Genomic DNA, 14,223 nt, shown 5'->3' with positions numbered 1-14,223 from the left:
AATTCATAATTATATAAATCTTAGGAACTACACCCTCTTCCTTTACTTCTAAACATCGACACAAATTTACTTTTGGTGTCTGTGAATTCCAAAGAAAGATTATTAACTACTTATCATATCTATTAAGTATAACACGATTATGCTAAGTAAAAAAGGGATAAATATTATTATATAGTACATGTATATGTGTCCATTTAAATATGAACGTTTGGTAGTTGATGACGATTCTTGATTCCATTGTAACTTGCGAAAATAGTAAAACTAAGTGTTTTTGTTATATAGGTATACAATTGTATAAATATCGATACCAAGACTGTATTTTTGTATTAATGTACCACTCACGTTTCGGCCAAAGCCTACATACGAATGATATCAGTGACGTAACGTCCGGAAGCATGAATGAATGTAATGTTTTTTGCAACGGAAAAAAAATATCTGGAAAGCATTCAAATATGGTAAAATGTGATTGAATATAAATGTATAAATGAGTGCATTTATCATCGATAAAATATCAGAGAGAAAATATCTGGAAAGTATTCAAATATGGTACAATGTGATTAAATATAAATGTATAAATGGGTAAATATATCAACGATAAAATAACAGCGAGAAACAAACAACCAGATCATGTAAGATACAACATGAAACAGACAAACATAAAAAAGTTGGAATAAATGACAGTTCACACAGATATGATATATTACATCTTGCTAAATTTATCAATCTATGTCTATATGCATAACATTAAGTTTGTGAATCAAGTATGTGTCTCCACATGGTCTGCTCATTAACTTTATAAATATGCATAAATGAAAAAAATCTGATAAAATGATAAATACTGTAAGTTGAGTTTCAACAAAAGAACAGTAGGAAAGTTAAAAATCTTTATGTCAAATTTATTACTATTTATTCGGATGAAAACATTTTGTTTAGTTTTACAAACATACTGTATCTTACATTTTTACATGATATAGGATTAATAACTTTTAATGAGGTACAATGAGGTACAATCTTAACATATATTTCATTTGACTGTAACACGTAAGTTATTTCCTTCAACACTATTTCAAAACCCGTGCATTAACGTATATTACATATATTAATATTATTTTAATTTAATCTATTAAGTAATGAAGTTTTATATAAAAAAGAGTGATCATACATCTTTACTAACTCAATTTTGACATACAATAGTTAAAACATAATCATTGTTGTAAATTTTCTAAATTTATAAATGTTTCAAAAATTAATGACAGAATTTTTGAAATGTTAGATTTAAAATAACAATTTTCTTCGAAACAATCATTTTGACTGAATATATATTCTGTAAAATGCTATTTTGTCACTTTGAATTTATTTGGTTAAAGATGATTTTGAATTGATTATGTCATCAAAGATAGAATGTGAAGCTTTATTGCCATAATAGAAAAAACATGAAAAAGAAACAATAAAATTATTAAGTAATTCATTTAATGTCAACCACTAGATATTTTTTCCTTTTTTTAGGATTGTGAAATCGTGATATTAAAAGCAAAATTCGTTTGGTCTTTAAAAACTCTAAAATAAAAATAAATAAATAAACGATGAAAAAGTAAGATGTTCAACATAATATTTTATCAAAACTTTGTTGAGGCGGGTAAATATTTTTCGGACATGAACAGTGATTTTTAGCGAGATATAAATCAGAAACAAATAACTCTAAATAAACATTGTACTCAACAAAATAATGCAACTGAAAAATAATAAATGATGCTACATTACAATACGCGCCAGCTAGGTATATCAACAAAAAACTTTATCAAAGTGAACAAATGATAACACATACAATACACACAACGAAATCATCACAAGCAAGATTGCTTGACAAAAAAGTCATTAATTGAGAGTAAAGAGTAAAATTATTTTGAAACATGCCTCAGTTACAGGAATTCCTGTTACGGTTTCAAAATATTTCTGTACATGTTTTCATCAAATATGAAACCATTTTCCAGAAGTCAACCTAGTAAATTAGCTTATATCACATTGTGACATTCATTCTATATATTAAGCATTTATTGTGTCTTTTTGTCTGGCTTTATTTGCCAAAATGTCTGAAGTTGGAAGCTAATAAAATGTAATTGAAATGCCCTCGTTCTTAAGCAAGAGAGAAACAGTAGATAATAAAAAAGAAAACAAAATCTGAACCATCTCTTGGGCGATTTCAATTTTCCATGTTGTCCTAACAAAATACAAAACCTCAGAAATTTATCGCAAACAATGTTAGAGTTTCTATGTTTGAATATCACTATTATTTTTAAATTTTAATAACCCCATTTACAACTTTGAAAAGCATGTATTTAAAGTTGCTTGAATCTATATGCATATTTTAAAAAAAGGAACATTAAACACATGATGTATTAACCTATAACTATTATGCAATTTGTCACTGATAGTTGCAAAAATTTAATCACACGAACGACAGTACACATTGAGAGGTTTATATAACTTACAAGCAATGTAAATATACTTTTGAGTAGCTATGTTTTATAAATACATTTTCTACAACATGTAGGTCATATAAAATATACCCGGTATCAGTTTTAATTATAACTAAACATTCTCATTGTGTTTACAAGTAAACTAATTTTGTTCCAATATAGCTAGAACTGTATACATTAATGTTTATATTAGTTTACTTGTTTTTATATATATACTCAATATGTCAAAACAAAGGACAAACGAAACATGATACTTTTATCACATTAGTTGCTGCACTTGTTGAATTGCACTCAGTCTGTTGTTTCCTGTTATGGATGTTCCCTTTCTGACCGCCGAATATGGAAAGTAATCACTTTGATCTTTAAAATAATTTGTAACAGAAAGTAGCATATACTTTAATCAATTAATGGTGCACCTCACCTACGAATATGCTATACGGCAGTCATGTTGTAGTATAATGTCGACTTGGAATGTGGAATTGTATTTATATGCCTTGAATTACAGATGACTCCTAAAACAGAAATAAATGACCAGCATTATTGCAATTGGTTTAGGTTATTTCAGATTGTAAACAAAACACAAGCAAAAAGTCGACTTAATTAATACTTAAATGGATAACAAATATTCAAACGATACATGAAATATATGTAGTTAAAGCTATTGAACTGAAATGATTACTATATTGTTTGTTCACAAAATAACAGTTTTCACACTCCTGAGCTTATATGTCACTCAGATTTAGATATGCATGGTTGGTAGATATTGACATTTAATAAATGAAATAGTTTACATACATTCAAAGGTGCGTGATTATTTGTGTAGATGCAATTTGCTCAACAATGTTCATCACATCATCCCATTCAACGTTAAGTGACTTCGTTGATTTCATAGCTTGTAAAAGAGTATTGACGGTGGCATGCTTTTGCTGCTTAGCTCTCCATTTCAACAGCATTTTGTAGATCCTCACACTGCAAGTGTCATGGTTCATTGATAACTGATCTATTTCAACAATGCTCAAACCAAGTTCACTTCCAAGGTGTTCCCAGTTGTTACCAATTGATTGTGCTATTTTGCTCAATTGTTTCTCATTAAAGTGACAGTCTTCTGTAAGCCCTATCGTAGAAATTTCTTCAAACCATTCGGAAAGTGCCTGCTGAGCGTGTATTTCGTGATTGACTGGCATATCAAGGCAGGGTTCAATGCTTTTAAGTTTAAGGTTTTCCAATTGCAGGACTTCCTGACTTCCATTTAGACCATGGCTTTCATTGTTGCAGCTAAAACATGTCTGAAACGGCTTACCTTCAAGTGTGGATGAATCTCGCAGTTTATTGAATTCACTGATGACCACTGACTCTGCAAAGCGTCTGAACCTGTCTGCTGTAATGTTGTTAATATTTCGAAAGGTGCAAAGGCTAATGACACGCATCTCAATTCTGTTCTTTTGTAGTTCAACAGCTCCAGCATTTTGGCTGTCCAATCTAAAGACTCCTAAATTTTCGTACAGCATGAATTCCTTTCTTTGTTTTGATACTCCTATTTGGACAACTGGCCACCTTGCTACCATAGCGGCAATAAGACGACAGTATACAATTTGTACAACAGGGGAGTATTGAAATGCCATCAGAAACCTTAAAGATGTCTGCTTCTTTCTTGTAAGGAACTCTTTAAGTGTCTTGTTATCACTGTGGTTTCTTAGAAAAATAGGGACAATATACCATCCGAGAGGATTACATTTCCCAGTTTTCTCGTCGAAACCTGAAACTTCAGATATAATGTAATGCCTCTGCATAAACATCAAAATTTCATTCTTAAATTTCGATAACTCACTATTGGAATCAAAACATTTCTCAATTAGCTCTTTTGTCAGTTTTGCTTCGTTTTGTAAAAGCTTCCAAAGGCTGCGATATTGTGGTTCTTTTCTGCAAAATCTCTCTGATGTCACAATACACCTGAACGCATCAATGAGAAATTGTGTATCAAGTACAACGTATCGTGATATCGGTTCTTCGTCAAAGAAAAACAATGTGCCTTTCCTGTGGTGATATAGTAGGAACAACTTGATTTCTTCTTCTTCCTTTAGCGGAAATTCATTTTGTGAATCGATTTCCACCACTTTGCTAAATGGAATTATCTTCTTGTATCTTATCTGAACTAATTCTTTTTCAAGGGCAATCCATCTTGCAGGAACTTTGAGTTTAGAATGTTCTCTAATATGTATGATTTCCTTTCGCAGTTCTTCAATTTCCTTGTCGTCGGGATCAGTGCTATTGACTACAAAATCTTTTGTATGAATATGATTGAGAACAGGTGTGTTTTCAAAAAATGTTCTTATTTTTTCAAAATATTCTTCTGCATATTGATTTTTTTCATTTTCCGTTCCATCTAATTTATCTTTATGCGTTCCGACAAGAATAACCGGCGGATTCGAACCGTCGTTAGACCCGACATATGAATGAATGGAGTTCATCCAAAACTTAATGAAATGTTCCATTGTTTTGTCACCTGTTTCCATAGGATATTCAGTATCTAATACGACCATCGACAATGGTTTTGATAAGTCAAACACCAATAAATACACAGCGCGATTGCTGTGAAATATGGTGTGTGTAGCATAGAAGACAAACTGGCCAGCAAAATCCCATATTTCAAAATTTCCTTCTACATCGCGCTCAAATTGTTTTAACGTCAAGAGAGTCGAAAATTTCTGTACTTCTTTCGGTGTCAAAGATGATTTTGCATTTTGTCTAGTATTATCCGTGCTTTCTGCTTGTGTTTTTGTACACAAAAATATTGATGCACTGTCAATAACTTCTTTATTTCCAGACTGTGATGCGAATTCTTGAAGTTCTGAAGAACGTTCAGTATTCTCCGTTGGTTCGGTGGTGTTTGATTCACCATTCACATTTTCCTTCTCATTCTTTGCGACTTCAGCAATGCGATCGATAATGTCCATCTCATCTGGCGTACTTGTTTGGAATAATGTCACATCACCAGTTACTTTAAAATATTTGCAGTGATTGATTTCTATTCCATTTGTACTTTGAACAGTTTGACACGTCTTTCCAACAAGTGATTGTGTTAAGGAGGTTTTCCCTTGTGCAAAATTCCCAACTACGTTGACCCTTATAGTGTTATCTGTTTCAAAACCTCGGGAGAGTGCTCTCTGATAAAGGTCAATATGTAAAGGGTTATTTCCAAGTTCGTCCGTAACATTAATATCATCATCATCATCTATTTGAAAAAAACATTTCAAACATTTTAATACTGTATTTTTGAAACTATTCAAACAGAAAAAATATAGCTTACCATTATATATATATATATATATATATATAATATATATATATTATATATATATATATATATATATATGTATATGTATATATATATATATATATATATATATATATATATATATATATATATATATATATATATATATATATATATATATATATATCGAAACAAGTGAGACTTTAAAAAATTTACTAGAAGTAACTTTACAACTAAAGAGAATATATTTTACCATTATCAAAATTGTATTTAAATCAAGTACGTATACGTATATCTTAACAAGAGCTACCGTTGAACGGGGACAACGCTCGAAAATTTTACTGTTCCCAAAATCAAACAAATAATAATGAAAAAAATGTGTTTTTTACTGTTTAAAGAAGAAGTCATTTCAGTAATGTTCAATGTTCAATTTTACACCTGAAACACTGAAATTTCAAAGTCATATGAAATAAAAGGTGCATTTTTTGTGTTTTTTTTTTTTGTATTTCAACATACAGGAAAATAGTTTCTTATTTAACATGCAAAAAAAAAATAATAAAACACAAGATTGTGTACCCATTATCTGATAGTTTAGATTTGGACTTCTATTCGTCGGTTTTGTATACTAAAAGAGTCTAAAGTAACGATTTAACGGGAAAGGTATGATTTATCTACTCATTACAAATTAAGTTTGAAGAAGAAAATACGCCTATTAATTTGGATTTTTCATATTTGAGCAGTGTGAGCTAGTTTTTTCCTGTGATGACCAATACTCAAACTTGACGTAGAAATCATCAAAAAACAAACTTTCAGACCAAATTCCAGGATACTTGGATCAAACAGTAGCCACTAGAGTGTTTTTGCCACAAGATTTTTCTATTTTTAGCTCCTGTGACTAAGTTTTTCATGTGAGATGAGCCATGTTCGAACTCATCCGAGCAATTACCTATGAATGCATCCTGACAAAGTTTGATGACAATTGAGTCAAAAATGTGACCACTAGAGTGTTAACATTTTTTTTCTATTTTTAGCTCCTGTAACCTAGGTTTTCTACCGAGATAACGGATGTTTAAACTATTCCGAGCAATTACCTAGACAAACATTCTGACCAAGTTTGATGACGATTGAGTCAAAAAAGTGACGACTAGGGTGTTAACAAGGTTTTTCTGTTTTAAGCTCCTGCGACCAATTTTTTATCCGAGATAAACCATGTTCAAAGTCATCGGAGCTATTACCTAGACTAGCATCCGGACTAAGTTTGATTATGATTGATTCACAAATATGACCACTAGAGTGTTAACAAGGTTTTCTATTTTAGCTCCTGTAACCTAGTTTTTCGTCAGAGATTACCCATGTTCAAACTCGTTTGAGCTGTCACCTAGAAAAGAATCCTGACAAAGTTAGATGATGATTGAGGCAAAAATAAGACCGCTAGAGTGTTAACAATGTTTTTTCTATTTTTAGCTCCGGTGACCTAGTTTTTCATCCGTAATGACCCATAGTCAAACTCATCCAAGCCATCAACTAGATAAGCATCCTATCAAAGTTTGATGATGATTTAGGCAAAAATATGACTGCTAGAGTGTTAACGAAACAGTCTGGACGGACGACAAACGACAAACGACAGACGACGGACGACGGACATTTAACGATCCTAAAAGCTCACCCTGAGCTAGCTCAGATGAGCTTGAAGATTTAGATGACTTATGATCATTTCAGTGTTGTTATATTTTCTGGTCCTTCGGGATCATTGATGCCAACACTATAAAGTGTTGAGAATTGAGTACCGCTCAAGCCGGTGCTAGGGGGCGTGAGTGATGTTGCACTTATTCATTATCACTCATGTACAGACTCAATCAAACCGAGTCTGCAATTCTTATGTTATTTTGTTGTGATTAATGCTTCCGGGGGATCACTTTGTTTCCGGAATTTTGTTTAAGGTAAATCTTATTTAAAATTATCCATCAATAATTATGTCTCCAAAATGAAAAAACACCCATGATTGAGATGCATTATAAAAAACTTACCTCAAAATAAAGTCAAAAACAAACTTTAAATGTTGTGCTTAAACTATTATTTCTAAGAAATAAAAGATTATACATGCTACCTAGTGCCTAAGGAGTAAATAATATTTATGATTATAATATATGCACAATGTAAGTCCGGGCGAACAGCGTGTAATACATTGCAGAATTAAGCCATTAAATATGGCTTCGAACAAGGTAATGAAACACATAATGTGGACATCTTAGTAATAACCATTGGCATTATTGGATATTGTCGGACACATATTATTGTTAACGTCGTTAGGACCATTGCCGTTGACAGTCACTATCATTTACTGTTTTTTATGAACTGAAATTGTTCAATATTTTAAACAAATGAAAATAAAGGATAACATGAGCATATAATGCATAATAAGGATAACTGTGATACTAATATCTGTTTAATTGGTTAGTGTACTTGAAAATATCATAATAATTTTAAATTATTCCATAAATGTTTTAATTCATTATTTTGTTACAGATATAAAATCATTAGTACACGTCACTGAAATTAACTTCTTTTAATAACCTTCGTAAGTTATTTGCAATGTTAACTTGGTGATAAAAGTGGGCAGTCTTTTCATATTTTTAGCGGATTTTATATTTTATCTAATTATTTGTCATTATTAACTTCTGGCCACTCCCAATCGAAATAAGTAATCTTATAGTTAATTCAAATCTAACTGACAACGAAAAAATGACAATAATGTCACTTAAAGTAGATAGATCTTAACAAGTGCATCTGGGTTGCTTAAACTATTCCCGGGATAATTGATGCTTCTAATTCTATATGTGTTACAAACAGAGTGATTTTGTGTCTTTACTATACAAATCAAACTGCTTGCAAACTTGTAAATTAAATATTTAATGTTTATCTTATTATAATATCATCTTGTTAATTTTTCAGCATTATAGTGTTGATAACGCGCTGGCGCAAAAATATTGTCGAATGGCAAGGCAGTCGAAAGTATGCAATGACTTAAATCGTGCTTAAATAATATCAGAATACCGAAATTGTGTAATACTTTAAATAGTTGCATATGTTTAAATTCATAATAATGATATTATCACGTGTACGCATTGCAATATAGACTTGTATAACTAAAGCCTGAATAGGTCAATCTTTTGTAAAATATAAAATATATATTGTAAAATATGTATTGTCAAACACGTATAAATTGTCGAAAAGGTAAAATAAGATACCTACCAATATCCCAGCTACTTGAATACGACTCCTGAAGTCAAACAAATAATACATTATATTTAATAAATATATGATAGACCGGCTTATCCTACATCTTCTATTTTAAACAAAAATATGTTTGCAAACATCTTCAAGTGAAGACATCAATACGTAAAGCATATATCGCCACTAATTGTACTAATATATGCTTGATCGGCTCATTTTAGCATATATTAGTAACAGGTAAGGTTTTTTGTTACTTTAAATTGTTTAAAACTGGGAATTCAACGGTTCTTTCATTACATGTCAAATTTGTATTTTCCCATTGTAAACTGTTACTTATTGTCCAATCGTTTTGAATCGTCGAATGAAAACGATTTGATAGAGCGGATTAGATTGTTTTCTAGCAATTTCTTTTAATCCAAATTCTTGCTAATAACTACTAGTATTCACCTGTACATCATGTTTAAAATAACTAAAACTAACCAGTCAATCAAAGTAAGTTGCACATCTTGATAATGTCAACGCGTAAGTGATTTTTTAAAAGTCAAAACACTGACATTATTTTAAAAGTGATTTTATGTGACCATATTTTTTTTATTGAGGCATTTAACGGTTTGTTTTTATGCTGCCTTTGTTATTTTATAAGCCACAAGGTAGGTATTGGATTATCTTCACATTTAACATCGGAATTTATAAGGATGAAACGTTTTCAAATGTTATTTTGTGCAAAACACACATTGTTTACAATTGACAAAACAAGATATCCATGGTTAATTTATCTGGATCATGTTGCTAAATTTCTATGCCTCGTATTATTTTCTTCAAAACCGTAAAACAATAGTATACAAATACTCCTTTTAATAAATGGATACTTATAAACGCAGTGTGCAATAATCGTGAATATTGTAAAACCTTGGACCATAGTAACTTTAATAGAGACAGTTAGAACTTAACTTTAAAGCTTTATTGTATTTTTTTGTTTTGTCTAATGTGTTTATATCATGGTGGATCACAAGTTTATATTCAGGGCTTTAGAATTGCTAGGTATTTAACTTAAATCAGTTTATTGTGTGCATGTAGTACTTGTAAATGCAGGATAATACCATTTACTTCCTGGTTTAAGTAGCCATGTTTGTATACATCATGTTGCATTGCATTATGGATAGTTGCTTAGCAACTGAAGCTTCCTTTTATTGTTTACTTGTCAATGCAGAGATATTTAGCAACTTTTTATCAACAATTTAAAACTGTTTACCCCCTTAAAAGGAAGTTTGAGATTATAATATTTTGTATTAATTATATTTCTATTAAATAAGACTAAAAATTACTTATATATTTGTTATTTTAATATTAAAATTCTCATTTGTTTCCAGTAACTGTGAGCTTCCCAGTTCCACATTATTTTATGTGAAGCAGACTTCACATGATTTTATGTGAAATTGGCAAACTTCACAAGTTGTGAAATGTGAACTTCCACACTTTTTTGTGTGAAGTCTGGGTAATATATAAACTGCTGTGAGCTTATTTTCGAGGACACACACGCAAAACAACTTGCTAAATACAGTATAAATTTTATTCGAGAAACAACAATCTTGAAGGTACTTTAACTTATTTTGGTGAATATTTTCTACAAGTCTTTACATAAAATTAACATTTTGATAAGTAATATTTTAAGTAATGTAAAGCTGATAATTTTATTGATTAATAGATAGTAGCAGTAAACAAGGCTTACAGACAGTGCTGAATGGTTATTTAAGTTTATCTGCCTTATATGTCTGAATATGTGACTTTGTTGAATGTAATTAAGTCTGAGAGAGAAAGTGAATGTTTTGTAAACATAATAATAGCACTGTATTGTTGACGTAAGTCGTTCTTGTATAAAATATAATTGCGATTGACTATTGAAAGAGAAATGATATATATGTTTATTAAATGACTAAATTGAAGTTTTAAGTTTATTACAAGTCTTAGTTTTTCGATGCATCACATAAATAATCAAATAAATAATCAAATAATTAGTGTTTTAAAAGAAAGCAACAGCTGGAAGCTGATCAAGGTCGCTACCTATAAAAGATATCACCAACGTTCGTAATCCAAGGCTCGAGCTACCAATTGTGACGTCCGTGTCCAAATAGCGTAATACTAAATTTATGGTGGCAGCGGTGGGATTCAAACTTCCTGGAATCAAGCCATTCGAACCAACGTTTTTCTAAGATGTCATCAGACGATAGGCCAATCATTAATGGGGATAAGATGTTAACACAGGAGGTTGATGAAGAAATACGTTTCGCTTCCCAGTGACCGGTCCTGTCACCCCACATGATTCAGTAGATCAAGTGCCGTCTACGTCATACAGCATGATGTCAAAATTGATAATAATGGTTTGAATAGTATTCCCCTTAATCAAAGGAAGCATGAGGAGGGAGACAGTTCTTTATCAGAAATTGGTCAGGTAGTCAATAGTATGGCTGGTGTTTACATCATAAAATATGTTGTAAAAGAGTTACAAATTTTGAGACAGCCAACTGTAAACAAAGAAACTTATCCTAGCCAAGATTTGAATAAAAGACACAGGCCGGCTACTGATGTATTCAGCCAATACACTCAAACAGGATTCCCTGCATCATTTGACAGGCAGTATAGTAACAGAGGTATCAAAAGTGAAAGACAGGCATTTACTACATATGGTGATCATGCTTACAGTAATATATCCTATAGTAATAATAGGGTTTTGCCTTCTCAAGATGAAGGTTACAAAGTGCGGCACGCACGATTTGAAGCAATAGCCGCAAGGTATTATGTTATGGTGTCTGAGATAAACAGTAGGTACCGTATTATCGAAACACCAAGGTCCTTTGCAGCTACGTTTAGCAGAAGAGTGCAAAAACTTGGCAAGACAGCTAAAGAATTTGCGTCTGATTTAAAGAATCTTTATGACAAGGCTAATGGTAACCGAGATTCAAGAACAAGAAATGAAGATCTTACAAGGCGTTACCTTAATCGCCTTCTAGACGAGGAAATAAGATTTCAAGTGGAATACCATAAAGAGCCCAACAGTATAGATGAAGCAGTATTTCATGTTGTAAACATGATTCAAACAAGAAATACTCATAAGAGTTATTTTGACCAGAAAAAACAGGAGGAGTGCGAGATAAGTAGTATGCGATAATGAAAATTATGGTGGCGAAATTGAAAGCTACGAAGAAAAAATTAGCTCAAGTTGGGCGAGTTCAATTAACGGGAGAAGAGAGGAAAATAATTTTAACAACACTAAAGGGGTACATAAGAACGAAAGAGACAGTTTCGATGCAGCATCTACTTGAAAGATTAGAAAAGCTGGAGAGCACACAAAAGCAGAAAAGTGAATTTTACATGAATTATCAAGATATAACCAATAACCGAAGTCTCGGCAGGAACAGAGAATGTTACAATTGTCATAAAATAGGCCATTTTGCTAGAGAGTGCCCAAAGAAGAGGGTCAACAGAGATAAAAATTCAGCACAAACTGGCCAGAGTGTATCGAGTCAAACAACAAAATTATCGGCTGAAGCTTTAAACTTCAGGGGACCAGCTCTTGCGGCCAGAGGGAGGTCAAATTAGAGAGTGAGGGCCATGTCAAGGGAACTGTGCAGATGAAGATAAGGAGGCTGAGGTAAACAAGGAAGAAAAGGGACCAGTAGAAGTTCTTGATGCAGTAGAAAAGGAATGAGGACTGTCAAGTGGGGCCTATGTGAAAGACAAGGTTGCAAATGTACCTGTGCTTTTTACCACTGATACAGGGGCCTCTAGAACTATCATTTCCACCAGGGTTTTTTATAAGATTGAAGAAAGTGCTCGTTCTAGGCTCAAAAAGTCGGGATGCCTTTAAGAAGCCGGCGGTAAGCCAATAAAGGAACTGGGTAAGGCTGAGTTTGCCTTAAAGTTAGAATCCCATGAGGTTGTCTGTGAAGCCATAGTGGCGGACATAGAGGATAATGCTCTATTGGGATATGATGTTCTTATGGGTGGGACCTGCTGACATTCTTCTGAGTAAGGGGAAAATACTTCTAGATGGTCATGAAATTCCTTGTTTACAGACAGGAAGAAACGCAAAGCAAAGGAAGGTAGTCATGGCTGATGACTTCTGTGTTCCTTCTCAGTCTGAGGCAGAAGTATATGTCTACATTGAGTGCATAGAAGATGACGATGCTGATGGGATAGCAAATTTCCTTGTTGAGCCTACCAAACATTTTAGAGAGACCTACAACCTTATGATGACCCCCACTTTAATCAATATCAACCATTCTGCCACATGCAAGGTCAGGCTGATGAATCCAAGCTTTGCTGAAACAGTTCTCAGACAAAATACTGAAACTGTATATGCAGATAGAAAAGAAGGTATAGTAAGTGTCATTCAAGAGAAAGAATATACTGGAGAAGATGAAAACCCTGAGTCTGTACGCCAAGTTGCAGAAAGCACCATTCTTATTAACCTCCCAGACACACTTGATAGAGCCTCAGAAGAGGATAGTCCAGACCATTTGAAGAAATTGTTCAAAGATAGTTCTGAAAATCTAAGCCATGAAAAGAAAGGTTATATAGCTGGTCTCTTAGTAAAATATCAAGACTCCTTTTCTAAGAGTGAATGGGACAATGGCCTCACGCATATAACTGAGCAAGAAATAAGCACTGGAGATGCACCCTATCAAACAAAGATCCAGACGTGTCCCCTTGGCCCATGCTGAGGAAGAGAAAAGGGCAATTGAGAGTATGTTTAACATGGGTGTTATAAGGGAGAGCACATTGGCCTGGGCTTCGCCAATTGTACTTGTCAGAAAGAAAAATGGTGCAATCAGGCCATTTGTTGATTACCGCCGCGTAAATGCATTTGTAAAGCCAGATGGATATCCTTTACTAAGAGTTTAAGACTGTTTAAATGCAGTAGCTGGTGCAAAATATTTCATCAGTTTTGACCTCACAAGTGGGTATTTTCAAATCCCTTTAAAGGACAAGGATATTGCTAAAGGTGCTTTCGTGTGTAAGTTCGGATACGTTGAAATGACGCGTATGCCATCCGGACCCAACAACGCAGCCAGTACCTTCCAGCGTATTATGGAAATAGCTCTTAAAGGCCTACAGTGGGTAACAGCGCGAAGATGAGGGTTTACGCAGAATTAAGGGTGCGGGTTTGAAACTGAAGCCATCAAAATGTAGTCTACTCCAAACAGTTAGTTATTTTCATGGACACATTGTTTCAAAGAA

General features: G+C 32.8%; 1 protein-coding gene across 1 annotated transcript; it reads right to left on the bottom strand.

Annotated features, from left to right (window-relative positions):
* Positions 1–2,565: 2,565 nt before the first annotated feature.
* On the bottom strand, positions 2,566–6,331 carry LOC132743521 (uncharacterized). The gene is made up of 3 exons (XM_060732050.1): positions 6,328–6,331; positions 3,273–5,709; positions 2,566–2,989 (listed from the first exon to the last, which is right to left on the bottom strand). Exons 1-2 carry the CDS (start codon positions 6,329–6,331, stop codon positions 3,275–3,277), a joined length of 2,439 nt encoding a protein of 812 aa, XP_060588033.1. The 3' UTR covers positions 2,566–2,989; positions 3,273–3,274.
* Between the last annotated feature and the right edge of the window lie 7,892 nt (positions 6,332–14,223).

This window comes from Ruditapes philippinarum, unplaced genomic scaffold, assembly GCF_026571515.1.
Source record: "Ruditapes philippinarum isolate M1 unplaced genomic scaffold, ASM2657151v2 ctg1284_1_1_1_1, whole genome shotgun sequence".
Classification (NCBI taxonomy): domain Eukaryota; kingdom Metazoa; phylum Mollusca; class Bivalvia; order Venerida; family Veneridae; genus Ruditapes; species Ruditapes philippinarum.
The sequence above is the reverse complement of the archived record's forward strand: the minus strand, read 5'-3'. Positions and strand labels throughout refer to the sequence as shown.